The 26767-nt window shown below is 39.5% G+C and overlaps 3 protein-coding genes across 6 annotated transcripts; 1 reads left to right on the top strand and 2 right to left on the bottom strand.

Moving 5' to 3' along the window:
- Positions 1-20: 20 nt before the first annotated feature.
- Positions 21-2656, bottom strand: LOC102719696 (26S proteasome non-ATPase regulatory subunit 8 homolog A). The gene is made up of 6 exons (XM_006659155.3): positions 2460-2656; positions 1994-2072; positions 1512-1614; positions 790-1053; positions 587-698; positions 21-481 (listed from the first exon to the last, which is right to left on the bottom strand). Exons 1-6 carry the CDS (start codon positions 2562-2564, stop codon positions 341-343), a joined length of 804 nt encoding a protein of 267 aa, XP_006659218.1. The 5' UTR covers positions 2565-2656; the 3' UTR covers positions 21-340.
- A 2209-nt stretch (positions 2657-4865) lies between these two features.
- Positions 4866-10124, bottom strand: LOC102719034 (VIN3-like protein 2). 4 transcript variants are annotated; one of them, XM_015840734.2, is made up of 5 exons: positions 9970-10124; positions 9566-9643; positions 7013-7679; positions 6328-6653; positions 4866-6151 (listed from the first exon to the last, which is right to left on the bottom strand). In XM_015840734.2, the coding sequence occupies exons 2-5, from the start codon at positions 9603-9605 to the stop codon at positions 5250-5252; spliced, it is 1935 nt and encodes a 644-aa protein (XP_015696220.1). In that variant the 5' UTR covers positions 9606-9643; positions 9970-10124; the 3' UTR covers positions 4866-5249. The 4 variants fall into 4 exon arrangements, with proteins under 4 accessions (XP_015696220.1, XP_015696221.1, XP_006659215.1 ...); XM_015840735.2 differs by lacking the exon at positions 9566-9643 and adding an exon at positions 9140-9231; XM_006659152.3 differs by lacking the exon at positions 9970-10124 and adding an exon at positions 9140-9231 and having other exon boundaries at positions 9566-9644.
- Positions 10125-16957: 6833 nt separating this feature from the next.
- LOC102705369 (probable cinnamyl alcohol dehydrogenase 5) lies at positions 16958-22492 on the top strand. The gene is made up of 4 exons (XM_015840677.2): positions 16958-17141; positions 20667-20780; positions 21297-21964; positions 22060-22492. Exons 1-4 carry the CDS (start codon positions 17032-17034, stop codon positions 22266-22268), a joined length of 1101 nt encoding a protein of 366 aa, XP_015696163.2. The 5' UTR covers positions 16958-17031; the 3' UTR covers positions 22269-22492.
- Positions 22493-26767: the final 4275 nt, after the last annotated feature.

The raw sequence follows: 26767 nt of genomic DNA, 5'->3' as shown, positions 1-26767 counted from the left end.
ATACAAAAAATGACAACTGGTAATGGTAACACATCAAAGAAATTATGATATCATTTTATCATCGTAAGCCCAACAGTATGTAGCAATTCGCGACTAACGCTGTACATTTCCAGCACAGCAAAAGTAATTGATCAAGGAACTGATACATCAAAACACAACCGCAGTTACTGGGCAACCAAACATGAGACAGATCCAGCATATTCAAAGAAATTCAGAGAATGTATCTGAGTACATCTCAAAGCTGAGACATGGGCATCTTAAACGTGATGATAGTACATGGCATCCCAAATGATCCCAAATGATTGCAGAATTTGACCTATTCAAGGGAAAGGGGAACAAATCATACAATCCGCTCCAGCTCTCTGGCGTAGCTGAGCGTTTGGTTGATAACCTGCAAGGATGGTATCTCCTTGCAGGGCTGGGTCTCCTTTGCCTTCTGGAAGAAGACACAGCCATCCTTAATTTCCCATTCTGGATGCTCCTGTTAACATCATACATAAATTCAAGGTGAATATCATGTAAATTGACAGATAAATATAATATGGGACTAGGGCTATAGGGCAGAAGGGGCGGAAACACAATTTACCTCTGTGATGTACTGGTGCAGTTCTTGGTCAGAACTGAACATCAGCACTTGTTTTGCTTCAGCTATTGACATGTAATCATATCCCTTCTCACTGCATCCAGCTAGTTCATCTCTGCATGACCAGAACAAGAATTGAATGAGAACTGAATAAATTTTAAATCAATATATCAAATGAAAAGCAGCATTAACAGAATTACACTGACCTCACAGTTTTGGCAAGAAGATCCATAAAGTACACATATGTCTCATGGGGCACAGCCTGTCGAGCACTCAACACTCGGTTATAAGCCCCCTCCATGAATGACTGCTCAAGCTCCACTGCATGTTTGATACAAGGATTTTCTAGTGCTGTGACAGGTAGAAGTTCTAGCTCAGTGTGGAACTCTGCAATTCTATTCTGAACCAGCAGCCTCAGAAGATTAAGACCCAAAATTGGGTACTCCTCTGGTGATGGTGGAATTACGCCACTGCATGAAAAAGTACGATTTAGTATGGAATGACAGAGAAATACATAAAACAACCATTCCAACCAGCCCCTGAATTATTCACAACGTAAGTGTTCAACCCAATTTACATTTATAGTTACATATTAGTATGTGTTAAAAGCATACGAAATATTCAACATGCTGGCCAGGATATCACAGATTAATACTAGCTCAGTCAATGGATACTTCCATAACAAACCCAATGTACTACAGTCCAGATGTAACATTTAAACCCATGGTAGCATAAACCAACAGACCAGTATGAGCTGAATCACTAAGTAACTTGCACACAAGGAAAACAAATTATACTTCATTACTTCTTCCATTTATAATTGCTAAAAACTATTGGAAGATAATAGAAAATTACATGCATCGAAATGATAACCTACAGAATAAATATCAAGAGTAAAGAGAACTGATGTGAAGTCACAGGAACTAACCATGTATCCATGTAATAAGGCTTGAGCTGACAGAAGTCCCTTTCAAATGCATCTTGGTCTTCAATTTTCACACTCAAAACAACTGCATGCTCATATATGTCCCCTGAAAGATTACACATCTATATTAGTATGTGTTCTTTCATGGATAACTGGAAGACTTACCTAAAAATTAACTGAGTAAAATACTCGCTCAAATGTCTATTGCTAAATAGTTAGATTATAACTATGAGTCAATAAAACATATACATACACAGTTTCCTGAGAAGAACAGATATCAATATAGGTAAGGTCAATAACCACAAAAGCATGTGAGCAAACATGCTAATGAATCAGCCACAAAATTTTAGCATCAGAAGTTATATAATGTATAATAGTGTGCAAAGGGGCAGCTTAACAGACCATTTACAGAATCAAATGTAGCAAGTGCAGCATATTTTTAGGCAGTAATTAATCCAAAAGGCAAACAATCCAAATAATCTTACTCGCTATTTTAAGCTCCTCCACTGCATTCGGCGTCTGCTGAAACAACGGAGGAAGGCTGGGGAACTTGGTGAGGAGGACCTGCAAAAGGAAAAGGGCTCCACATGTCAACACTCATGAAATTCACAAAATTCACCTCCCTCACTCCCTGCGGTGCCAAATCAGAACTGGAATTCAGCTAACCCTAGTAAAAACCCCTGCACACAGCAAAGCCGAGGAGTTCCTAAGCGGATCTACGCACTCGGATCTAATCAGATAAAGCAGAAGGCGTTACATCCTCCATCCGAGGTAAGAAACCCTAGAACCAAACCCAAACGCAATCGACGCGCGCCCCAAACCCACCGCGACCGTGGCCATCCGATCGAACCCTAGCCAACGAAACATCCAAGTGCCCCCGCAAGAAAAATCCCAATCTCTTAGCCCCAGGGAGGAGGAGGGGGGGGGGGCGCGGCGAGATCCAGGACGGACCTTGAGCTGCGAGAGGAGGCCGACGCAGGTGTCGAAGTCGTTCCTGGCGAAGGCCGCCTTGAAGCGGGAGAAGAGCTGCGTCACCTCCACCAGCTTCGGATCCATGGCTGCTGCTGCGGGCGTCGGCGGCGGCGGCGGCGAGTAGAGCTCGTCGCGGCGGCGTCCGTTGTCCTTCTCTCTCGCACACTCTCTCTAATGGTTCGGACTTTGCTTGCGGTGCGGGTTTTCTAGGCTGACGCTTTGGGTTTGGTAGTTGGGCTTGTGTGGGCCGGATTGCAATCTCTGGCCCATGATTACATTCGCGCGCCCGTTAATCCATACGAACATATTCATATACTGAAAAACTTTTATATATAACTTATTTAATTTTAGGGTCAATTAGATTCATGTCATTATAAATTTATCGGTTTTAAAAAATATTAATACTATTTGACTAATTGAAAGGATGTCATTACAATTTCAGAATTATTCAAAATAGCCATTGTGTACTCTTTCAGTGCAATTTTAAAATATTTTTTAATCATATTGCCCTCCGTGTTGTTCACTACTTTCTTTGGGACACTGTTGCAAGTGCAAAGGGCAATTTGGTAAAAAAATTCTAAATGCATCGAAGGAGTACGCAATGGGATATCTCGAATAGTTTTAAAATTGTAATGGCATCCTTCCAATTAGTCGAATAGTAATGTTATATTTTAAAAATAACAAATTTATAATGCATGGATATAATTAACGCATAATTTTTATATGTGTGTGTAAAGTTTCATCTTTCTACAGGAAAAGTTTATGGATAGAAATTTATACAAAGAAACAAATTTTGTAACATATAAAGTATTTAGCAAAAAATTATGCAGATAGAAAATATCATCTTAAAAATATATATCTATAAAATTTATATACTAAAAACCTCTTTTGTCCATTAAGCTTTTCGCTCTGATAGGACAGTGCCCTACGGCCCTGGCCTCTCATAAGATTTTATAATTAAGTAGTCATGCAGGTTGTTTGCTGCAGGTAATAACTTTTATTTTAGAAAATTCCATTTTTCTGTTGCTCTATACAATTGCATGATCATGCCTCAAGGATGGAACGGCATTTTCGTCACTGAATGTCGCAGAAACTACTTCAAACCACTTGTTTACACATTTTCCTTTCTCATTTTTCACTTTTGAATCCCTTTCAACATCTCCCAAATTCTGGATTACTCCCTCCGGTTTTTTTGGCGTCGTTGAGTTTTTTATTTATGTTTAACCATTCATCTTATTCAAAAATTTTGTCCAAATATACAAAATTATAAATCATACTTAAAGTTGCTTTAGTAATAAACCAAATCATAATAAAATAGTCAATAATTATATAATTTTTTTAATAAGACGAAAGGTCAAACATAAATAAAAAAAGTCAGAGGGAGTCTGATACAAATTCAATGTACTATGTTTTTGGCAACCTTGCACTTCCTATAGCAGTTAGAACTTAGAAGTCAGGATACTCGGGAGCGCATTGGATCAAAAAGGAAGAGAGATGATCTACAGACATTTGATTGTTTTATCTGTCTTTCTACCTTAGTCCGTATTTTTGGATGATACATGAAGCATTTGTGTCTAGGTGCATTTGTTCAGTGATAATTTCAAATTGTAAGACTTTTTAGTTTTATCTAAATTTATCAATTGATGAATGTATATAATTTATATATATATATATGTCTAGATTCATTAGTATCTATATGAATCTAGACAAGACTAGGAATATATGAATCTAGACAAGACTAGGAAGTGGAGTATATACATGATACATGCATGATGAAATGATTCCGGAGCTAACATAGCAACCTTAGCTGAAATGATAGCATGCTTTGTCTCGGCAGCTAAAAGTTCTTAAAATAGGTGTCACTGACGAAAGATTCAGTCAGCATTCACTAAACAACCAGATTGTCTGTAAAAAAAAAAGAAAGTAAATTTCATAATACCAAACATGTTATGGTTCAGGTTGCATAAAACCATGCCCATGTTTGGGAAAGCTTCTAGTAGATATTGGGAAAGCTTCTAGTAGATAAAGCTTCTCGCATAAGCTTTAGAAACTCTCTCAAACAGTCTCTCTCAAACAGTATAAGCTTTTGAGAATCTAAAATTGCAGAATCCAAAAAACGAACTAGAAACCAGAAGTTGAAAAACCTAGATTTTTTTCAGATTCTGAGAAACTTGGGTTCCTAGAATCTTAAGCTCCCCCGGCAGGCCCAGATATATTATGACTATGACACATAACCACATAAAATCCCCACACCTTTTTCAACTAATTTCAGCATATCTGAAACAATATTTTTCAAAGTTAAACCAACAACCTTAATAGAAAAATTAACAATTAAAAGTTTCATATATACTATATTTTAAAATTTTAAGAATGAACTATGTATAGGGATGTGGTTTACCCGGGGTTGTGTCCCGAGTCATAAAACATGAGGTTTTATGCAACTTCAACTATAAAAGATGGGTTTCATAAAATTTGCTAATAAATACAATGATATAATCATTATGGATCAGAAAACCAGAATTGAAGCATCTAAAGCTACCTCCATTTATAGCATTCCAGGAATCACTTGTCAGTAACTTGAGAGCTTAGTTCATGCGCCTAACATAACCAACACCACTACCACAATTCAGACTAGCTAGCAATCAGCAAGTGGTGTTAAATTAACTAAATGAAGCAATGAGCCATAGCTTGAATTGCTCAGCTTTCGATGCAGATGATTATTGGCAAAAATATCAACACCCGTAGGACTCTGGGTAGCATAGGAACTTTCTAATGACAAAGGTTGCAGCACCCACCATTCGGTTGAGAAGGCTTCTCCTTGCTGCAGACAACTTCCAAGAATGCATCAATCAGCTGTGCTACCAGGCTAGCCGGCTCGCTGATCAGAGCATCTATGAAGGCATTCACAATGCGTCGCTCCTGTGCCGATGCCTTCAGGCTAAACCAAGTGAGGAACTTCACACGGAAGTCCTTGTCCATGTGCCCTTCGTGCTCCAGCCATCTGATGACCTTCACACTGTACTCGTACTGCCTCTCGACATGGTTCTTGCAGACAGAATCTGGTGTGCTGCTAAGCCAATCAGGTTTGCTTGGAACTTCTGAAAGAGAGGAGTTGGAGCTCACAAATGGTAAAACTTCTGATGTTGGCAGCAGCTGGCTTTCGTCATTGTCACTTGCACCATCCAACCTTGCGAACTTAGCTCGCTTAGGATACAGGTCAACAGACACATTGTTCTCGCTCGAGTTTGTCGAGGGCGAGTCATATTGAATGGCCCTCCGCTGCTTGTTCTTCAAATTCAACTCATTTTTCTGATGCTGCATCAAATCCACCTTGATGCACATGCTCCCAGAATTCTGTGTTGAGCACTGGCTGCTGCCATGGTCAAGGCTCAGTGTAGAGCATTTTCCCTCCCAGTCGCCATATCCCTGTGAGCAGCCAAAAGGCAAAACCTTGAAGAAATATTCAGTTGAAGGGCTTAGACCTGAAACAAGACTCCTTGTATTTGGTCTCAGAACGTGGTAAGTGGGCTCTGCTGGATAGTTTGCCATGTCTGCACTTCGGTGCCAAACTTTGCAACCATCAATCTCCTCAGCAATACTATCCTGGTACTTCAATACAACAAGCACAGAAAATGGAGTGATCTCCTCAAAAAAGACTTGAGGCTGGGAACCTGCAAAAGTGGATAACATCTCTTCACACGTAACATCATTGTCTACTTTAGTATGCAAAACTTCGGAATGTGTTTTAAGATCCTAAATAACTTTTTGCGTCATAATGCCTAATTCTACAAAGATAATTTTGCAGAGTAGAGCTGCAGTTTTGTGTCAATAATATTAAGAAAATTACCTCCCGCTTTCAGATTATTGTCCATTTCAAGGTCCAAGGTGTTAGTCAATGTGGAATCTACCATTTCTATTGCACGTGAACAAAGTTTTTGAACATCAGCACAGCAACAAAGCCGGTTCACGATGCCTCGTCCTGTGATTGCAGACACTTGATCTAATGCACCACCGACTTCTTTCTCAAGTATTTTCACAGCTGAGTTGATTATGTTTGCTAGTTCGCTGTAACGCTCAGACCCTTTCACCATTTTACAACTCAATGACAAACGCTCACACAGCACATCAACTCTTCTAGCTCCTCTTGCAATTGCCAGTTGCTTACGCAAACTCCTGCAATGGGGTAAGAGGTGAAAACTGGAGCTATGAGCTATCTCACTGTGAAGGAATAGAAATGACTCTTCATTTAGTACAAGACAAAACTGCAAGTGCCAAAATGAGTATGGGTAGATTGAGAAACTCTGCCACAAATTTTCAATATAAAGTGGCATAAGAGTTGCTTTACACAAAAGCATGATATTACAGCTGAGCAATGCATTCTACCAAAACAAAAGGACAGTTTTTGTCAGGTATCAGTACCACACATGCCACTTCAGAATTAAGATACCATGCAGATTGCAGAGCACAATTTTAGATGTGTTTGTTTTCACATAAATAACTGGGATGTTAAGATTAAAATAGCCAAGGGATACCTCATTAGCCAGTTCATCTTCCCACACCAAACACAATAGAAGCTACCATCTGATTTCTTGCACCCATTCTTGAGAATGCCAGCCTTTTTATTCTTTAGTGCACACTTTAGGTGGCATGATGTACCACATGAATAGCCAGAGTAAGGTGTATCAGAGCTGCAAACCAACCATAAGCTAGGATCTTTGTTCTCATCATATTTATGGCAAATGCAGCAAGAGCAACGCTTGCAATATGCATCTTCAGACCTCAGAATGGCCTGGCATGCAACATTTTGGCATACCGCTACGCTGCCAGCTTGGGCCTCTTTGCACATTGATGAATCATAATTTGTGCTACTACTGAAATGATGTGGTTGTTCCCCATTTTCTTTCTCTGTGTCATCTTCGTTATTCTGTCCCAAAATTGAAGCATTTGCATTATCGTTCTTTAGCTGTCCATTCTTTCGTAAAACTAATTTCAACAGATAAGCTATCATTTTAGATTTTGAAACATTAGTGTATTTCCTCTCCTTGCCCAACTCAGCACAGATAAGCTCAAGAAGATCCCTGCGAGTCCAACATTGTAAAATCTCAGAGGCACCTTGTGGCCATTGTGAAACTTCATATACTAATTCTCTTCTGTCCTTCAGGCTCATTCCATTACGTTTTCCTGAATCCATCACAAATCCTGGGAAAATAGAATAATGAGGTGCAAGCCTATAGCAACTACCAACTAGCAAGGATTCAATTGAGATGAGTACACAAATAAGGAAAGAAAAGTGTGCTGCAAAGAAACAGAACAAATGTGCTGCAAAGAAACAGAACAAATGTGCTGCAAAGGACAGAGTAAACATGCACATTGAAATCAAAAGAACACAATGAGTTATAGACTTATAGTATCATATACTGATACCAACAAAATGTATAGTTGAGTCACATACACAATAGACTAACTATACCGGGTAGCAATCCAATGGACAACTCATAACTTCGTAAGACAACCAAAACCCAATTTAATTCAATCATGTATTTTGTACTACAGCTGAAAAATATTTCAAAATTGAAGTCTACCATCTTCTGGAGTTTCAGGAAAATTTGGAGTGTAGGACCCAATTGGCCAACAAATCCAAGTTTTTGAACAATTGTCCATCCAATGAAAGTAGCTCAACACAGATGAAAAAACGAAGAGTGAACAAGGCAATACTAGGGCTTTGGGACCCCTGTAAACTTGGATGCCTTTTGGAGGTTGCTCATACACTCTTGGATGGACCACACAACCTATGGTAGAGAACAACATCTAGAGTAATTCTTTGAGAAAGGAACTGTTATTGCTTCAGCAACAGAATAAAACAATCTTTTGATACACTCATACACTCTTGGGTGGAGTCCACACAAACTATGGTAGAGAGCAACTGTTATTGCTTCAGCAACACAATAAAACAATCCTTTGATACAGTATACAATGGCCCTAACTTTTGTTTGTAAGATCAACTTTTCTATACTTTTAAAGGAATTATACCATACCACAAATTTTATACAATGACCAAAATTTTACTAATAATCTTTGATGAAAACCTAAGCTTCCCAAACTGATTGGTGAACAACATTCTAGACAGGTTTATAATTCAAAATAGTACATTACATATACAAAATATTAGTATGCAAATTCAGATACAACTTCAATTGGAGAAACTTTAAAATAAACGTTATGCAATGACACTAAAACACAATTCCATGTGGTTAGTTAATGGCATCCTCCTCACAAGCAGTTCTAGCAAACTCCAACTTAGTTATTTGTCTATCATAAAGGCATCTCTATCACTCTGCTTCACAGGACAGATACTGCAAAATTGAAGGACCACTGTTTTCAGGAACATGGAACATGAACTCCAGTATTAGCTGTTGGATGAGATATTGATGGTGTCAATCAAGGAAGATACATTAGTTATGCCATTAGAAAAGTAGAAAGTGGAAGAGAGCATTTACGGAATAGTGATCCAAATGATCCTTTTTGAAACATTCCAAATGATTTCTAACACTTGATCTTAGTCATCCAAATCTGGCTAAACACTACCACGGTAGCTCCAGTTTGTAATAAGGATTAATTAGTGTAGCATATACCCCCAGAATACTACAATTAGAGTATACCTGAAAACAGGACTTTCTCACTACACCCACCCGTGAAAGCTCATTTGCCTCGAGGAAATCCAAACACTGGTAATAGAGAAAACCTCCCTACCCTAAGATATAAAAAATTGAACTTGTTAGCACCTTAGGAATGGGAAGAGAATAACACAAATAGATGATAAGAAAAGAATAGGAATAAAACATTCTTGAGAAAGAACATAGGAATAGCGTGAGATGAACAGTATTCTTCATTTGCAGAAGCATTATTAGAAATTTACCAGGTCTCTACTGTCTACAGTAGCGTCATCACCTTTCTTAAACATGGGTCTCTAAATGGTTGGAGAAAACAATAAAACTAAGTTCTTTGGCGCATGTAAACATTTCATAAATGATGGGGTAACACTGGACAAAATCAACAGCTTTAGTCAGAAAAAGGTATGACCCTACCATGCGAAACCGGTAGATTCGACGGTGTTCTTAAGCACATCCAGTCAAAAAGAACCCAACTTTTCTTGACCCATGCCTCTGCAGGGAACAAAAGCTTATCGTATTGCATTGTACACTTGGACAGGTTAGGAATAGTGGAGATAACGAAAAATGGTCAGCAGCGCCATTGACAAGGGAGGACCTAAGTGGGATATGGGGGTTCAGTTCAGTTGAACTCTCCACCACCCTGCCCCCCAATTTTTTTTGGGAGCAAACTACTAAACTGTGATTATTAAAAGGGTTAAGGCAAAAGGGAAATAGAAAGGCTTCCAGATCTAGAAGAACAGCTACGGATAACGCAAATTCGTGAAAACAAAAGGCGTGGGTAGAGCGGGATGAGAGAGAGAGAGAGCATGGATGCTCACCAGCGAGCGAGGATGCGGAGGAGGCAGCAGACGGCCGGCACTGCTGCTGGCGAGATGGAGATCGACGCGACGGCGAGGTGAGTCGGTGCCGCAGGGGGGCGAACTCGCGAGGAGACGGCTCGGGGGTCGCGGCACCGGCGCCAGGAAGGAGTCTCACTCAGGGCACAGGCTAAGTATGGGCTTCGTGCGGATCGACCGCCTCGAAGGGTGAGTTTGGTTTCATGATTAGGATGGATTAGAGCAATTCTAAATAATATGATAAAGGAAAATAAGTTTAATTTCTAATAGTTTCGATAATTCACTCAGCAAAATAAAATTGAGCCCATAATATGTTATTTTCATCTGGAAAGTTGAAAAATCTCCCATCGTGCGTGTGGCAGAAGAAATCACACGGGACCCGTCGCACGCCACGATGTTGCACGCGTCGCCGCCTGCTTGCCATGCCGCCCAGGGTTCGTGTTACCGTCCTTCCCATTCATGTCGTGGCATATCGGATGTGCGGTAACCATAGACACCGTAAAAACCGTGATAAATTTGAATTCAAAATCTGTGGTTATCGCGTAGTTTTGGGTCAAAACCATGACTAGTTCAATTTGACAGTTAGATGCAAATTAATTTCGAAAAAAGTGTAAGAATACAAGATAGGAAAATAGTGCGTAGCTATATTAGTGGTATTTAGGACATGTTATAGGGAAAAAAGAAAATTTTGGCATAATCTTTTCTAATTTTTTATAATTTTGGCATCGCAAGTATACCTACGACCAAATATTACGTTCAAAACTATTACATGTTTACAAACAAGTGACTTGACTATATATGTAATTTACCTTAGTTTGGATATTGGGAATTAATAAAAAGCCTACAACAAAATATTACTAGCTATCTATGTCACAAATTGCTAATGCAATATAAAAATATGTCTCATGTATCAAGTATCAACTACTTAGTCAACTAAGTGCTGCAAACATCCAAATATGTGCCACATGTATCAAATACGTACTCAACTAGGTGGTGTGAATAATGCCGGTTTTTATTTTACCCAACCATTTTTTCGTACTGGATTCTTATTCATTCATAAATTTATTTTTTTTCATCAATTTTTTTCACCAAACGTCATTACAAATCAATCTCTACATCATATATATATATTCCACAAATTTCCTTAATTTTTTTTTGAATTTGGATCAATATCGTATGGTGAAACCACAGCATGCCGAAGTCGTGCCCTGGTGGAGAGCCCAGTTACCACTGCGGTAACGCGAACCCTGCCACCACCACCCTACGCTGCCTGTTGTCGCCTCCTCACGCAAGGCAGGAGGCGGGGCGTGCGAGAAGAGTGTGCATGCGCGCGGGAAAGAGTCAGTGTCATGTTTCCCCTCTGGATGCGCGCAAAATGTCGAATCCCAAATATATGCGCAAACGAGAAGTTATGAGATCTTGGCAAATTTGAGGAAATCGGATGACAAACCATTGGAGTGACAGATCATTGAAGAGTGTTTTCTTTCAAATTGCCAAACAATCAAGGATGGGGAAGAGGGGTAGCAAACTCTTGGAGTTGCTCTTAGAACATAGACAATCTATTTCTAATTCTATTTGGTTTAGGGATAGGTTGAACTTCAGAGATAAATATTCTCCTGGGATTCAGGTCCAACCAATTTAGGAAAATCCGTTTGACGTAGGTCACCACACCCACCACATACGGGGACAACACCGAGAACCTGCATCACACATTCCCTCTTGCCATCCTTGGCTTCCCAATGTCGCTCGCATTGACACCTTACTCACCGTGCCAGTCGTGCTTGTCGTCTCTAGCTAGATCTGACCGCAAAGTAGTAGATCTGCCAAGGGTGATGTTGGATCATATTGTTACCACCAAAATTTGGTATGGTTCTTTATTTGATTTGGTTAAGTAAAAAAGCCGATTGATGTATAGAAAGGTTGAGTTCAAGAATAAATTGTGAAAACCACGACAAGACAATTTTATACTTCCTTAAAATATCTCTTGTAATTACACACGATTAGTTATTTTGTTTTTCTTCTAGGAAAATATTATCTCGTATTTGTATCAACCCAAGGGTATAAAAATGTACACCTCGGGGCCTTTGAACCTATCACCACTGATCAATACAATTTTCGGCACATTGCCACCCTTCATAGTAGTTTTTGATAGAGCGAGCTTAGTCTAGACTATATCGGTTAGGTTTAATCTTCGTAGAAGTAATCGTTTGCGCTAGATCATGACTTTCTTGATTTAGTCCAATATTACGATCGAACTTATATAGTTACTCATTATCATTTTTGTTTCAATTCAAGATACTTTTGTATCTTTGATTATTTTGGTTAGTCACCTAGTAATTGTATTAGCTAGATGGGGACTTTCTTAGTTCAGTTCAATATTCCGATCGAGACCTATATTATTTCTAGTGATTATTTTAGAATCGATTTTTTAAGTTACTCATGTATCCTGAATTTATCTGGATGACCACTTTGAGTGATATTGGTTGACTTATTATTCACTATTTGATTTCTTCGATCTCTTTTTGTCTCAGTTAGGTATGTTCTATTAAATTTTATTTATTAAATAATTTATATTAAGTTGATTTATCATGCTTATTGTTTTATCAGAGTTCTAACTGATAAGTTATCAATCATCGGTTTATCAGATCGATTGCCACTCCACATAATCATTGTATTTGTCGATTGTTAACTATGTATATGATGCTCATAGGCCAATCGGTTGGTCTTAGCAAGTCTTATTGGCACACCGACTGATTCACTGCTTGATTTAATTCTTTGTGTTCTCCTTGTCAATTGCAGAGGTGAAATTTACTGTATGCTCTGAACGCTAATTAAGTTGATACTACCGGTACTGGAGTTAACCTAATCTCTCCTATGCCTTCGTGTGTGCTAGCGCGACTTTTGTTACCCTACGACGCTGCCATCGTTGCTCGATACGGCGAGCTCAAAGCAACTGTGAGGCTTGTGAGGAGGCATTAGAGACCGAACTGGAGGCGGCTAGGGGTGGCGATCACATCCGGAGTGCCGAGAGACCCACGTGTACAATGCGGGGGACCTTAGACCCTGTTTGGATCCATAGAACTTTTTTTAGTCACTATCACATCGAATGTTTGGACATTAGAAGTATTAAATATAGACTATTAATAAAACTCATACTATACTCTGGACTATTTCACGAGACGAATCTATTGAGCCTAATTAGCTCATGATTAGCGAAGATGATGCTACAGTAAATATTTGCTAATCGTGGCTTAATTAGGCTTAAAAAATTTGTCTATAAATAGTCTTTATTTATATAATTAGTTTTATTATCAATCTATATTTAATAGACCTAATTAATATCCAGACATCTTATGTGACAACGGACTAAAAAATCTCTGGATCTAAACACCCCTTAATCTTCACCAGAAAGACACGTCCAAATCAGCTACTTGCTGACGTCCGTGCGTGCTTTGCGTACGTCCGTGCTGACGTTCCACACGTGAGCTAGCTAGCTCTCTCTAGGATGCATGTGCTGGGCTGCTGGCTGCAGAAAACGCCAAATAAATTCATAATTTATTTTTTTCCGTGGCTATAAAAATCAACTCTATGACCCTGTTGAGAGCTCTACGTCACATCAAAGGTTTGGACACTAATTAGAAGTATTAAATATAGATTATTAATAAAACTCACTTCATACTATTGACTATTTTGCGAGACGAATCTATTGAGCCTAATTAGTTCATGATTAGTGAATGTGCTGCCACAGTAAACAATTGCTAATCGGGGCTTAATTAGGCTTAAAAAATTTATCTAATGAAATAACATTTATTATATAATTAATTTTGTTATCAATCTATATTTAATACTCCTAATTAACATCCAAACATCCAATGTGAGAAGGGAAAAAAATCTCTGAATCCAAACAGCCACCGCCGTATCTATTTAGTCTCTTGACATACATAGATACTGTAAAGAAGTTTATTACACGACTACGACGACATTGTGTATCCGCACGCGTGCCACGTGCATGGTTGACCGTGCATGCATATATACTGCATGCTCGTACGTACGTGTGCATATGCGTACGTACGGACGTTCACGAGTACTCGCACGCGACCGATCGAGAGAGGAAGAAATTAATTTAATTAGGCATGCTTTCTTTTTACGTCTAAATCAAATGAGTGTACACAAGGATATTTTTCCCCTTATATTTGACCCGGTAATTAAGTGAGAGCATGCAGTGTAAACATCCGTCGTACGTTTACACGTGCACACGTGGACATACTCGCTATAAGCTTGTATTATAGTCAACCCATATAATTTTTATCTCTGATCTTTTTCTCTTACCTTTGTATTTAATACATTTTTCTTAGAGTTGGTGAATAGTTGTCTCTTGTATGAGAGCCAACCCGACTTTTTTTACATTACATCTTTCCTCCATATCAGCTTACAGTCAACTTATAGTCTACCATTAAGAGCAGGGCTAATAATATAGCCAACAAGCTGGCTATAAGACTTCTTATAGCCTTCTCTTAGCCTACCCATATACTAGTTAGCTCTTCATCATTAATGCAGGACCCACATGTCACTCTCAGAGTTTCTTGGTTCATGTGCCCGAGCTGACTACAAGCTTACAGCTTGCTTACACTCTCTCTCATCCCCTCTCTCATCCACATAAGCATATAGCCAGCTTATAGTCTACTATTATACTTGCTCTAAGGCATATGTAGAGCTAGCGGCATGCATATTTGCCGCGCAGAATAAATTAATTTATGAGGCCGGCAGTGCTGGTTATGTATAGACAGCTATCTAATATCTATACTCCTGTCACTTTTTATATCGGAGGGTGAGAAAATAGAATTCGTTGGAGTGTTGATATGATTTGTAGTCGAACAAAAGAAAACCTTTCCATATTTTCAAAAAACAGTTCATATATTTATATTGCAAATTGCATGTTTACGTTTTTTTACATTGTAATCATACTATAAATAAGCTTTTTATATGTCTGCATGTAACTTGTGATTCGTGACTATGCATGTCAATAAATCCATGTACTTTCAACGAAGCATATGGATATGAATATCTCTTTTGTTTTTAGGCCCTATTTCTTTCAGCTTAAGATTGTATAATCTAGATTATTGAGTCAGATTACTGTTATAATCTGTAGTAGAATAAGCCGTGAGTTGTTTTTTCCTAGATTATTAGAGCCTAGATTATTGGTTTTGTAAGTTTAAAGAGAGAATGGGGTGGCATGGTGGGTAATTTTTCACATAATAGTCTAGAAAAAGCTCACCTAAATGAGCTTATCAAATTATAATAAGCTGGGCTCCAGATTATAATAAGCTACTTTAATAAGTTATCTGTTTTTTCAGTTTACTCCCAATAATCTGGATTATAATAATCCCAAGCTAAAATAAACATGGCCTTAATAGATGGCATCATTGAGTTTTGAACTTATATTTAACTATTCATTTTTATTAAAAACATACTTTAATTTGTATTTATTTTGTTGTGACTTATTTTTATTATTAAATTTATTTAAACATGATATATATAGACACACATAAAACTTTGAATAAAATATATGATTAAAATATATTTATCAAAAGTTAAGTGTGTCTATTTGAAAACCCGAGGAAGTCTTGCATACAACCGGTTAGCTAGCAGAAGGAAGCAATTCAATCTTTTCTAGCTTTTCCAAGTCTAGAAGGTGTTTTTTTTTCCTTGCCAGCCGCATTTAATTTTGCCACTCGAGGCTTGTTCACTTTATTGCTTACTAAATTTTGGCAAATAATGGGTGCCATATTTTGTAATAGTTAGGTTGGGATAATTATTAGTGTTGGATATATTTAGTTTGATATCTTCGCCAAATTATCGTGAATTTTTTAAAGAGGTACGTAACTTCATAACTACCAAGATTTAGTTCACTACTGATCTACCAAGATCGATTTGGTAATATCACACATGAATGAATTGATTAGTAAAGTGGCGACAAAACGAACATGTTTTTATGTCACACCCTTTTAGGTTTCTTTTGGAACGAAGGAATTTTGATGATTAGATTTCTGTGAAAAAAATTCTTATATTGTCCTTTGGAATCTTTTAATCACATGTACTTTAAAGGATTTTTAATATAAGGTGCAACCCCTTCTAATTCATACTACCTCCGTTTCGTAACGTAAGATGTTTAACTTTTTTGACTGCAACGTTGACCACTATGTTATTTAAAAATTTAGTAGAAATATAAAAAGGACAAGCCGTGCTTAAAGTTCTTTTATAATAAAGTAAGTCACAAGCAAAATAAATGATATTTTCATAATTTTTTGAATAAGACAAATGATTAAATATTGCAAGTAAAAAATTCAAACATCTTACATTAGAGCAAGTATAATAGCAGACTGGCTAAATGTTTATGTGGAGGAGGGAGAGAAGGAGAGAGGAGTAGGGTGCTGTAATCTTATAGCCAGTTTGGATACCAGAACGAAAAAATTATATGAGAGACATGTGAATCATGCATTAAAAATAACGAGAAGCCTTATAATTAGTTTGTTGGCTATATTATTAGTCTCTTATGGAACGGCATAACGGAGGTAATACTTTTTTTTCGTTCGATCCATAATATTTGGGTTGGTAGGACAGTCCAATCGCACATTTTCACGATGGGTTGAGAATCCGAGGAGGCCTTAACCAATTTAACGTGACAGAGGCGCGCCGCATCATACGTGTTCCACGCTGGCCGGCCGGCCGGCCGGATTCACGGACGCCGATCCATCCGCAGCAGGACAGCCTGAGGAGCGATGGGACGGGACGAGTCCCGTCTCGGCCCACGACGAAGCTAGCCCGGCCCGACCCAGCCCACTCCACCCGCAGGGCAAACCCTCCCATGCGAACCTTCGTGCTCGCCTCGACGCGCGTGGGCGTGGCGGAGCCGCTGCTATAAAAGGGAGGCCCGCACCCGCACCCCCTCGAAGGCCTTGCATCGAATCGAGTCGGCTCGGTTTGATCTCTCTCCCGTCTTCTGGATCTCTCCTCTCTCTCTCTCTCCCGTGTTCGAATCGCGAGATGGCTCCCACGGCGGCGGCGGCGGAGGCGGAGAAGAACCAGCACGCGGTGGTGGGGCTGGCGGCGCGCTACGCGTCCGGCCACCTCTCCCCGCTCTCCATCCCTCGCAGGTGCGTACAACACACCTACCGGAATACGTACGTACTGCGTAGCTTGGGACCAGCCTAGGGTTCTAGAAATAATATATTAATGCTGTCTGTTTGAGTTCTAGCTATAAATGGCCATATGGGCCACCCGGCACGTCAAAGCACGGCACGGTAAGGCACGGGCACGATAGGCACGACTTACTGACCATGCCGTGTCGCGTGCCGTGCTTACTAGCAAGTACAGGCATGTCACAGAAAGGGTTTAAGCGTGCCGTGTCAGCACGTTTGGCCTGCCGTGCCAGTCCGAGTACATACACAAATCAGCAATACAATCAATATTCACTCATTCAATACAGAAACCAGATTTGATAGACACAATCACAGGAATTATAGAAACTAGAATTCAAAACTCGGGCAAACAGGCAGTAAACCAAATAATAGAATTATCAGTTTATCAGGCTATCAGCCAAACCAGACCGTCTCAACTCAAGCAAATAACAAAATTATCATTTATCAGACAATGGCACATGCACTCAACCATTTAGGCAGTCACAAACTCACAATTCACAGTCACAAGTCATAGGCAAAACAACCACAAAATCGGGTCACCACCGTCCGACATGTCGAGGTCGGCCCTTCGGTTCCTCGACGGCGCGCGTCGCACTCGCCAGACACTCTGAGGAGCATCGGCCAACGACCTAGAAGAAATTAGAAAATTAGGTTTAGGGTTAGGGTTAGGGTTAGGAGGCCGAGACCCGAGAGCAGCGAGAAGGGGAGAGGGAGAGCTCACCTGCGCTGCCGGAGCACCGGAGTTGCCGAGATTGGGGATACAAGAGCCGAATCGACGACTTTGCTCACTCCAGCCGAGTGCCGACCGACGAAGCCGTGCGTGGCGGCGTCGTGTCGAGGTTCAGCGGCGACGGCCGACAGGTCACAGGAGGAGTCGGGCTGCCGGAGCCGGCCAGAGATGACGAGGGAGCGGAAGGATGTGAGGGCTAGAGTCGCTAGACAGCGACGGCGATGCCGCGACAGGAAGAGAAAGCCGAGGAGAGACGAGAGGAGAGGAGAGGCGAGACGGGGGACGAGGCCAGGGGGGTTAGGGTTGCCGATTCGGCGCCCCCCTTTTATACGGCGGCGGATGGCCTCTCCCCCTCTCCAACGGGCCGATCCAACGGGCCTCCTCCCCTCCCAGGCTAGCTGCCGCCAGCCCATCCGACCGTTGAAGCGGGCCATATCGGGCCGTCGGCTTTATCGGGCTGTGCTCGTGCTGGCCCAACGTGCTGGGGTTACGGCCCAAGCACGGCACCCCTCCTCGGGTCGGGCCGGCACGGGCACGAATTGTATTGGGCAGGGCCGTGTTCGGGCCATGTTTTACCGGGCGGTGCTCGTGCTTTCAATAAGGCCCGGCCCATATGGCCATCTATAATTCTAGCTATACGCCGGTGCGTGCTTGTTGTAGTTGAAGCCTTTTAACGTGGGTGCGGCAGATGCTCGCCCATATAAAATCCTCTTTAAAATTTTATGACAAACATCAATAGAAATGAGGACTGAAACTCTATCTAACCTTTCAATATCATTGACCAGATCCATCACTGAGTCCATCAGCATAATAAACACGACTTAATTTCATCCCAACAAGTACATAATAATAAGGATTTTTTAATATTTTTAAAAAGTATCTTGTGGTACCAAAATTATTTTAGTGTAAAATTGCGATACCACGAGGTACCATTTACCTCGTGTACTAAAATTTTACACTGAAAAAAATATAGTACATTGAGATACTTAACATGTCCTACTAATTTGTACGAACCTTGTTCAGTAAGAAGCCATTCAAAACGTATGAAGAGAGCACTCCCCTAAATAAAGGGGTTAAAAAGCCCAAACGACATATTTACAGATAAAAAATAATTTTATAAGTAAAATTTTTGTATATGTATTTTTACCAATCTAAAAGCTAAGGTTGGCAAATAAACTTTGGTGAAAAAAACTCTAAAATAATTCTAAATTTAAGGTTGAATTCAAATTTTAACTCATAAGTGAAAAGAGCGTGGTGTAAGAGTAACTAATCAGAATAATATACTACTGTTACTTCCCCTCTCAAAATATAAGTATTTATATGATTTAAATTATATATCATTTGAATGATTTTAGAGTTAATTAGATGTTTAGAAAGAGGATTAATTTAATCAATTGAAAGTTTGAAAATATAACAACTAAAGTAACTAAAGGGAATCTTTTAATATCTTCTTAGTCTATACTAAATAACATAGCAATAATTATATTTTATGACAGATATAATACTTGATTCATCGTGCATGCATAGTGTACGACAACATCATACATAGGGCTGTCACGTGATTTATTACCAACCCATTTGATATTTATTACCTCGGAGCTAAAATTTTAAACTCAGATTCACACTATAAAAATTTGTAATTTAACTAAAATTAAGAGGGATGATTTATTATATAGAAGAATAACTTTATACAAATTTTGGTTTATTTGAAACATATAGAACCAATATGTAGCTATTCAGTTAATCTATTCGGTTATCCATACGACCAGATCCATTAAATAATAACCTTTTAATTTGAGTATGCATAATCTCTTTTAAAATGGATATGTGTGTCGGTTTACCTTTTAAAATGTATATATGTGTCGGTTTATGGGTTACTCGATTCTCTTCCTAGCGACATGCTTAGTCATGCACGTCAGTTCATGGCACAGTCTGTCTAGTTCACGTGATCACGTCCAACTTAGCATAGCAGTACCTCACTTGATTAAAACTTGATTAACTGACATTAATTGCAGAAAGTGCATCCATGCACTGTTATACTATCTGTTATACTGCATCTGTCCCCTATTTTTCGACTGTTCGTCTTATTTAAAAAATTTTGTGATTAATATTTTTATTGTTAGCAGATGGTAAATATGAATAGTACTTTATACGTAACATTTTTTTTAATTTTGTATAAAATTTTTAAATGAGATGAATAGTTAAACTTTGGATACATAAATTAAAAAATAAAGTTATTATGTGACGAAGTTAGTAGGTCAGTTCCACTGGTCTATTACGTAGAGGAGGTTAGCAATACAATTATTTGTGATTATGTGATCATGTCCTCTTGGATCAGTCATTTGTGTAGTACTGTGCTACATATCTGGACTTTGGACGTTTTATGTATAGTTTGTTTTCTGTATGACTGTACATGCACCGAGGCCACATCAGCAATTTGTCGTTGTCACTATGTTTATACATAGTGGCCTGATAGAGTTGTAGTGCGGAGTACTTGGCATTTTTATGTTTGGTGGGCTGTATTCTTCGACCTGTCCTGTACTTAATTATTATGGTGTGAATTACTGGAATACGATTTGCCTTTTTAGCCCAGTTGTATTAATTTTGTCGGTTTTGGAGTGGAAATGGCCAAATGGGTCCTTTCCTGCCTAATATTCAGAAGAACAGGCTTGTTCCTGATCAGTTCTTGCTTCTTAGTTTTTATTTTTCAACCATGGCGTTTCTGCTAATTAGTTTGGAATTATATATAGGAGCACTGGAGACGATGATGTGGCTATAAAGATTCTGTACTGTGGTATCTGCCACTCTGACCTGCACAGCATTAAGAATGAGTGGAACAACACTGTCTACCCCATTGTTCCTGGGTGAGCAATTGCATATATTCTCTCTGCTTTTTTATTTGATGTTGTTCATTTGAGTTTACGTTAGACTATTCGTCTCATTCAAAAAATTATATAATTATTAATCATTTTGTTATTTTGATTTATTACTAAAACACTTTAAAAAACTTATAATTTTGTATATTTACATAAAAAATTAAATTAAATAAACTGTTAAACATAAATTGAAAAGCCAACAGTGTCAAGTAAAAAGATCTGGAGGGAATAGATGTCTTCTTGGTTTCTCGTAACAAATCTATATTGCTAGATAACATACATGTTGATTTCAGAGGGTGGATTTTATACTCCCGAAGAGACATTTTCTCATCTATTGTACGTTATCTAAATAGTTATAAAAAATTAAAAAAATAAAAATGGATTAACATGAGATATGTCACCTGATAAACATGGAATAGACGAGCAAATGTCCCCTTAAGAGTTTATAAAATACTTTCTCCTGATTTCTGATGAAACAAACATGCACTTTGTTGACTGGCGCAGGCACGAGATCTCCGGCGTGGTGACGGAGGTGGGCAAGAACGTGACCAAGTTCAAGGCCGGCGACAAGGTCGGCGTAGGGTGCATGGTGAACTCGTGCCAGTCCTGCGAGAGCTGCAACAATGGCTTCGAGAACCACTGCCCAGGGATCATCCTGACCTACAACTCCGTCGACAAGGACGGCACCGTCACCTACGGTGGCTACTCGAGCATGGTGGTGGTGCACGAGCGCTTCGTGGTCCGCTTCCCGGAGTCCATGCCGCTCGACAGGGGCGCGCCGCTGCTCTGCGCCGGCATCACCGTGTACAGCCCCATGAAGTACCACGGCCTCAACGTCCCCGGCAAGCACGTCGGCGTGCTCGGCCTCGGCGGGCTCGGCCACGTCGCCGTGAAGTTCGCCAAGGCGTTCGGCGCGAAGGTGACGGTGATCAGCTCGTCGCCGGGGAAGGAGGAGGAGGCGCTCGGGAGGCTCGGCGCCGACGCCTTCGTCGTATCCAAGAACGCCGACGAGATGCGGGCCGCGACGGGCACCATAGACGGCATCATCAACACCGTGTCCGCCAACATTCCCATCGCGCCGCTGCTGGGTTTGCTGAAGCCCAACGGCAAGATGATCCTCGTCGGCCTTCCGGAGAAGCCTATGGAGATCCCTCCCTTCGCTCTGGTTGCGAGTAAGTCCTTTCTTTCTTCCAACTTAATCTTGCCACCAATGTCAAAACACCATGGCTGATGCGATCGAGCTGTGACAATGATGGAAATGATGCAGCGAGCAAGACGCTGGCCGGGAGCTGCATCGGCGGCATGGCGGACACGCAGGAGATGATCGACCTGGCGGCGAAGCACGGCGTGGCGGCGGACGTCGAGGTGGTCAGCGCGGACGACGTGAACGCGGCCATGGAGCGCCTCGCCAGGGCCGACGTGAGGTACCGCTTCGTCATCGACATCGGCAACACCCTCAAGACCACCACCGTGTGATGCTCCGACTCGACGAGAGTATCTGTTAGTATATATACGTACAACTATACGTATGGAGTATGTATGTAATCCATTCTTGTTAGCGTATCATGAATACCTTTTGTTTTGGCACAGTATATACGCTTATAATACGTGTGACAGCGTTTATGCAGATGAATAAAAGAGGGTGTCTAATCATCTATCAACTGATTATTTTCCTAAATTTCATTTACAAAGCGAGTATCGCCGCAAGTGATATCTTTAAATACTCCCTCTATGAATATCGTTTGCGCGTGTATATATGTTTATTATTGATCAACCATATGAACAGTAGCGGAACCAGGACCTCGGGCTTAAAGTAAAGGCAAGAACTATCCACGAAAATTCGTTCAACTAATGACAATAACAGTAAAAAAAAAATACAAGAATGAACTAAAACTTTATTCGCACTTGCAAAAATGCCCGTGCATTGCAACTGGAAAAACATTGAACCGAAGAAAAGAAGAATCATCTAAAATAATAAATTCAGCTTGAAGCAACTTACAATTAGGACACGGTTTTGTTATAAAAGTTGGGATGAAATATATAATCATATATATATATATATATATATATATATATATATATACACACACACTAGCGAAATGCCCATGCGTTGCAACGGACTTAAAAACAAAAGTTGAAAATTTGTAAAAATGCTCGATTGACTCATGCTTGTTTAAAGATTATAGCGGGCATGTAATCTCTTTTTGATTTTGTATTCGAGATTGAATTATTTTAACACAGAAATTTGACAGTTCCAAATATAGGGATGAAAATGAACAGAAGCACTCTCAATTAGTTTGTCTATGTCACTGTCATCCCCGATATGTGGCATGCATATATCATGTATGTCTCCAATATCGTTGACATCTTCAGTGCCATTACCGATCCGTAGTAGGTATTCCGCGAACCACGAATCGCTTTGTGTCCTCATGTTGTGCACCAGATACACATGGACTTTCAGGTTAAACCTGTGCAATGAAACGTCTACTATTTGACCCCTTGACCCCTTTGGAACAACCAAAAGAACTTGCCTGAAATCACCTCCGAACACAACTGTTTCTCCACCAAAAGGAAGATCTAGTTTGTTCATTATGTCACGTATACTGCTGTCCAGTGCCTCCACCGATTGCCTCTTAGCCCTTACCTCCCTCGTTTTTCACGCGCACGCTTCCCGAACTGCTAAACGGTGTATTTTTTGTAAAAAATTTCTATAGGAAAGTTATTTTAGAAAGTCATATTAATCTATTTTATATTTTTTAATAATTAATTAATGGGTTAATTAGATTTATGCCATTATAAATTTGCTAGTTTTGAAATATACCATTACAATTCGACTAATTGTAAGGATGCCATTATAATTTCAGAACAATTAGAAATATGCCATTCCGTACCCTTTCGGTGTATTTTTTAAAAAATTTGGACCATATTTGCCCATGTGCTATTTACTGCACCCTTGACATGTGCAAAGGGCAATTTGGTCAAAAAATAATATATCTGAAATAGTTCAAAAATTATAGTGGCATCTTTATAATTAGCCGAATTGTAATGACATATTTCAAAACTGGCAAATTTATAATGGCAAGGATCTAATTAACTCTTAATTAATTATGTACTAATCTATTAGTAAGTTTTCTGCACCAGGGTAAGTTAACTTACCAGGGTTAAAACAAACGCGGCCTTAGTCACAAAGGCTTCATCCTAAATGATCAACGATGCCATCTGTAAAAGTTTGGTCGGTCCACTTTGTTTTGTAAAGCTACAAATGGCACCATTATCAATTCTCAGTGGTATCTTAAATCGAGAGTGTGCATTTAGCTAGGTCAATCTTGATAAGTTCAAACTTCATATTAGTCAACAAAAATATTTGCTCAACTGGTCATATGACGAGGCAAGAAAAATTCCCTGTACACTAACGCACTCGGTGCAGTTAGCTATGATATATATATATATATATATCATTGGCTTTTAAATCGGTAAAAAGACGTATATAAAATTTTTATTTATAAATTATTTTCTGTTTAAAAATATATTGTTTGGCATTTTTTATGAAACACCCAAACAATCACTCTTGGTCTTTTTATTTGCTTCCGATGTGATTGCTCGTGGGCATTGTTTAGAATTGGAAGCTTACGAGAGGCGGTAGAAATTGAATGAGGGGATGTTGTATTTAAATATCAATAAAGGAAAAATTATAAAGATGTCAGTATAATTTTATAAAATTAAAGATATGCCATCATGACCCATATGTCGTTGACTCATGCTGGCCCCATATGTCATTGATATCTTAATGACATATTTCTAACTTTGTAAAATTATAATAGCACGTTTGTAAATTTCTCTTAAATAAACAATGATAAACAAATCCTAAAATCAACTATAAATCTAAGATTAAAAAAATAAATTTTGGCTTATCTATACTATTATAAGAAGCAGAAAAAAAGGAGAAGACGACGACTTAAATGTCACGAACTAAAACACTATTAATAATTTGCACTGGTTTTTTTTGCAAGATGCTGCATATTTGAAGGGGGATTACTTCAAAATGGACTTGTTAGATGATTATCTGCGCCTGTATGTCTTGTTCAGTCAATCATATATTAATTTCAGTTTAGTGTATCTCTCTGATATCACGTACTACATTCGTCCCATAATAATTTATTTTTTGATTTATGTGTCTAATGTTTTGACCATTCGTCTTATTTCAAGAATTTGTAAAAAAAATTAGTTACACATAAAGTATTATTCATGTTTTAAAAATATTAATCGTAAAAATATTTTAAATAAAACGAAGAGTCAAAACATTATATCTAACAACTAAAAAATAAATTTAATATGGGGCAGAGGTAGCAGGAGTATAACGTAATCCGAAAGAATTCAAGTTGGGATGTAGCCTTACCATCAAGTTGGAGACGTTGTACCGTAGCTTAGATGGCGCTGGCTTAGCATGCGAGGGTTCGATACCCCACATCTATGGCTTTTTGATTTTTTTTTCAAACAAGCGTGGCCCATATGACGGAACAGAGAAAGGGCTAAGTTGCTGGAGCTGCGGGCCACGCATGGCTGGTCGGCCCAGGTGGACGCGGACGACGGTGGCCTGGTCAACACAGGTGGACGCACTCTCGGGGGAAGCAGCTCGGACCACGCGCGGCGGGTGGGCCCAGGTGACGCACCAAAAATCCAGGCAGAATCGTTACCACTTTTTAATAGTATATATATATATATATATATACTATTAATACCTCAAATGTCTGGAGGAGCTGCCACGTACTCCCTCCGTCCCAAAATAAACCAAATTTTCATTTTTTACATATAATCTTTGACTCTTCGTCTTATTTAAATTTTTTTTGCGATTGATATTTTTGTTTTTATTAGATGATAACTCATGAATAGTACTTTACTTGTGACTAATTTTTTTTAATTTCCTAAAAATTTTCCAAATAAGACGGATGGTCAAACGTTGGGCACAAAAACCGAAGAATTAGTTTTTTTTTGGGACAGAGGGAGCAGTAATTCACAAATGAGGAGGAATATATAACCCACATCATAGAGGGGCAGACTACCTTAAGACAAACGGCCTTCTTTCTAAAGAGATTCGATTCAATATATGTTAGATAAGCCCCATTGTACTCCTTCCCTTCACTTCCCCGGTATCCCACGCTATCGATTACGTTTTCAAATACTATTGCTAAGGACCTATTTAAAGGAGCTTCTGGAAGTTGTATCTTCTCACATAATTTTCATCAGAAGTTAAAATCTAACCCAAATAACATGATGGCCACACACTCTCTCTCCTCAAAATGCCAAATAGCCTAGTAGCCCAACACTATTTTTTTTTGTTTTAAAGCCAAATTGGCATGCTAGCAACTTCATATGTAAATCCCAACTACCCCAAACCCTATCTCATCTCCCTTCCTGCCTCCTCCTATCCTCATGTCGCCGCCCTCCTCCCCTCACGCCGCCACCATTGTCGGCGGCCACCCTCCTCCCCTCCTGCGCCCGCACCGACCTCTGCCTCGACTGACCACCATCCTCCCCGTGCTCGCCCTTGCTTGCTAGTGGCTGCTGTCGCGCGTCGTCCCCATGGGGACCCCGATTGAGGACAGGGTCCCGTTGGTGTCGGGGCCATTCTTGACCAACCCTTCCCCTGACACGCCCCATTGTTAACCCGGCCTATGTCAAGGTCAGAGAGTAAGAGTTCTATCAGTTTTGTCAGATATGTATGAAGTGAATTTTGCTAGTTTTATGAGCAAGTAGCACTTAGTTCTTGTATTCATATTTGTTATGCTAACTCTAAACAGTACCGATAATCTCACCTAGTAGGTATAAGTTCTAATCGGTCTTGTTTCTACCACCTCCACATCTATATCTGTACTATTCTAAAAGAAGGCAACGATGGTGATAGTGAATATATCACCACCAACTATATATATTATTTTGAAATAGTCCTATATAATGGTTCTATTTTTCACCTCTAC

The sequence above is a fragment of the Oryza brachyantha genome, chromosome 8, assembly GCF_000231095.2.
Source record: "Oryza brachyantha chromosome 8, ObraRS2, whole genome shotgun sequence".
NCBI lineage: Eukaryota > Viridiplantae > Streptophyta > Magnoliopsida > Poales > Poaceae > Oryza > Oryza brachyantha.
Note: the sequence above shows the minus strand (reverse complement) of the source record. Positions and strands in the feature narration are given on the sequence as shown.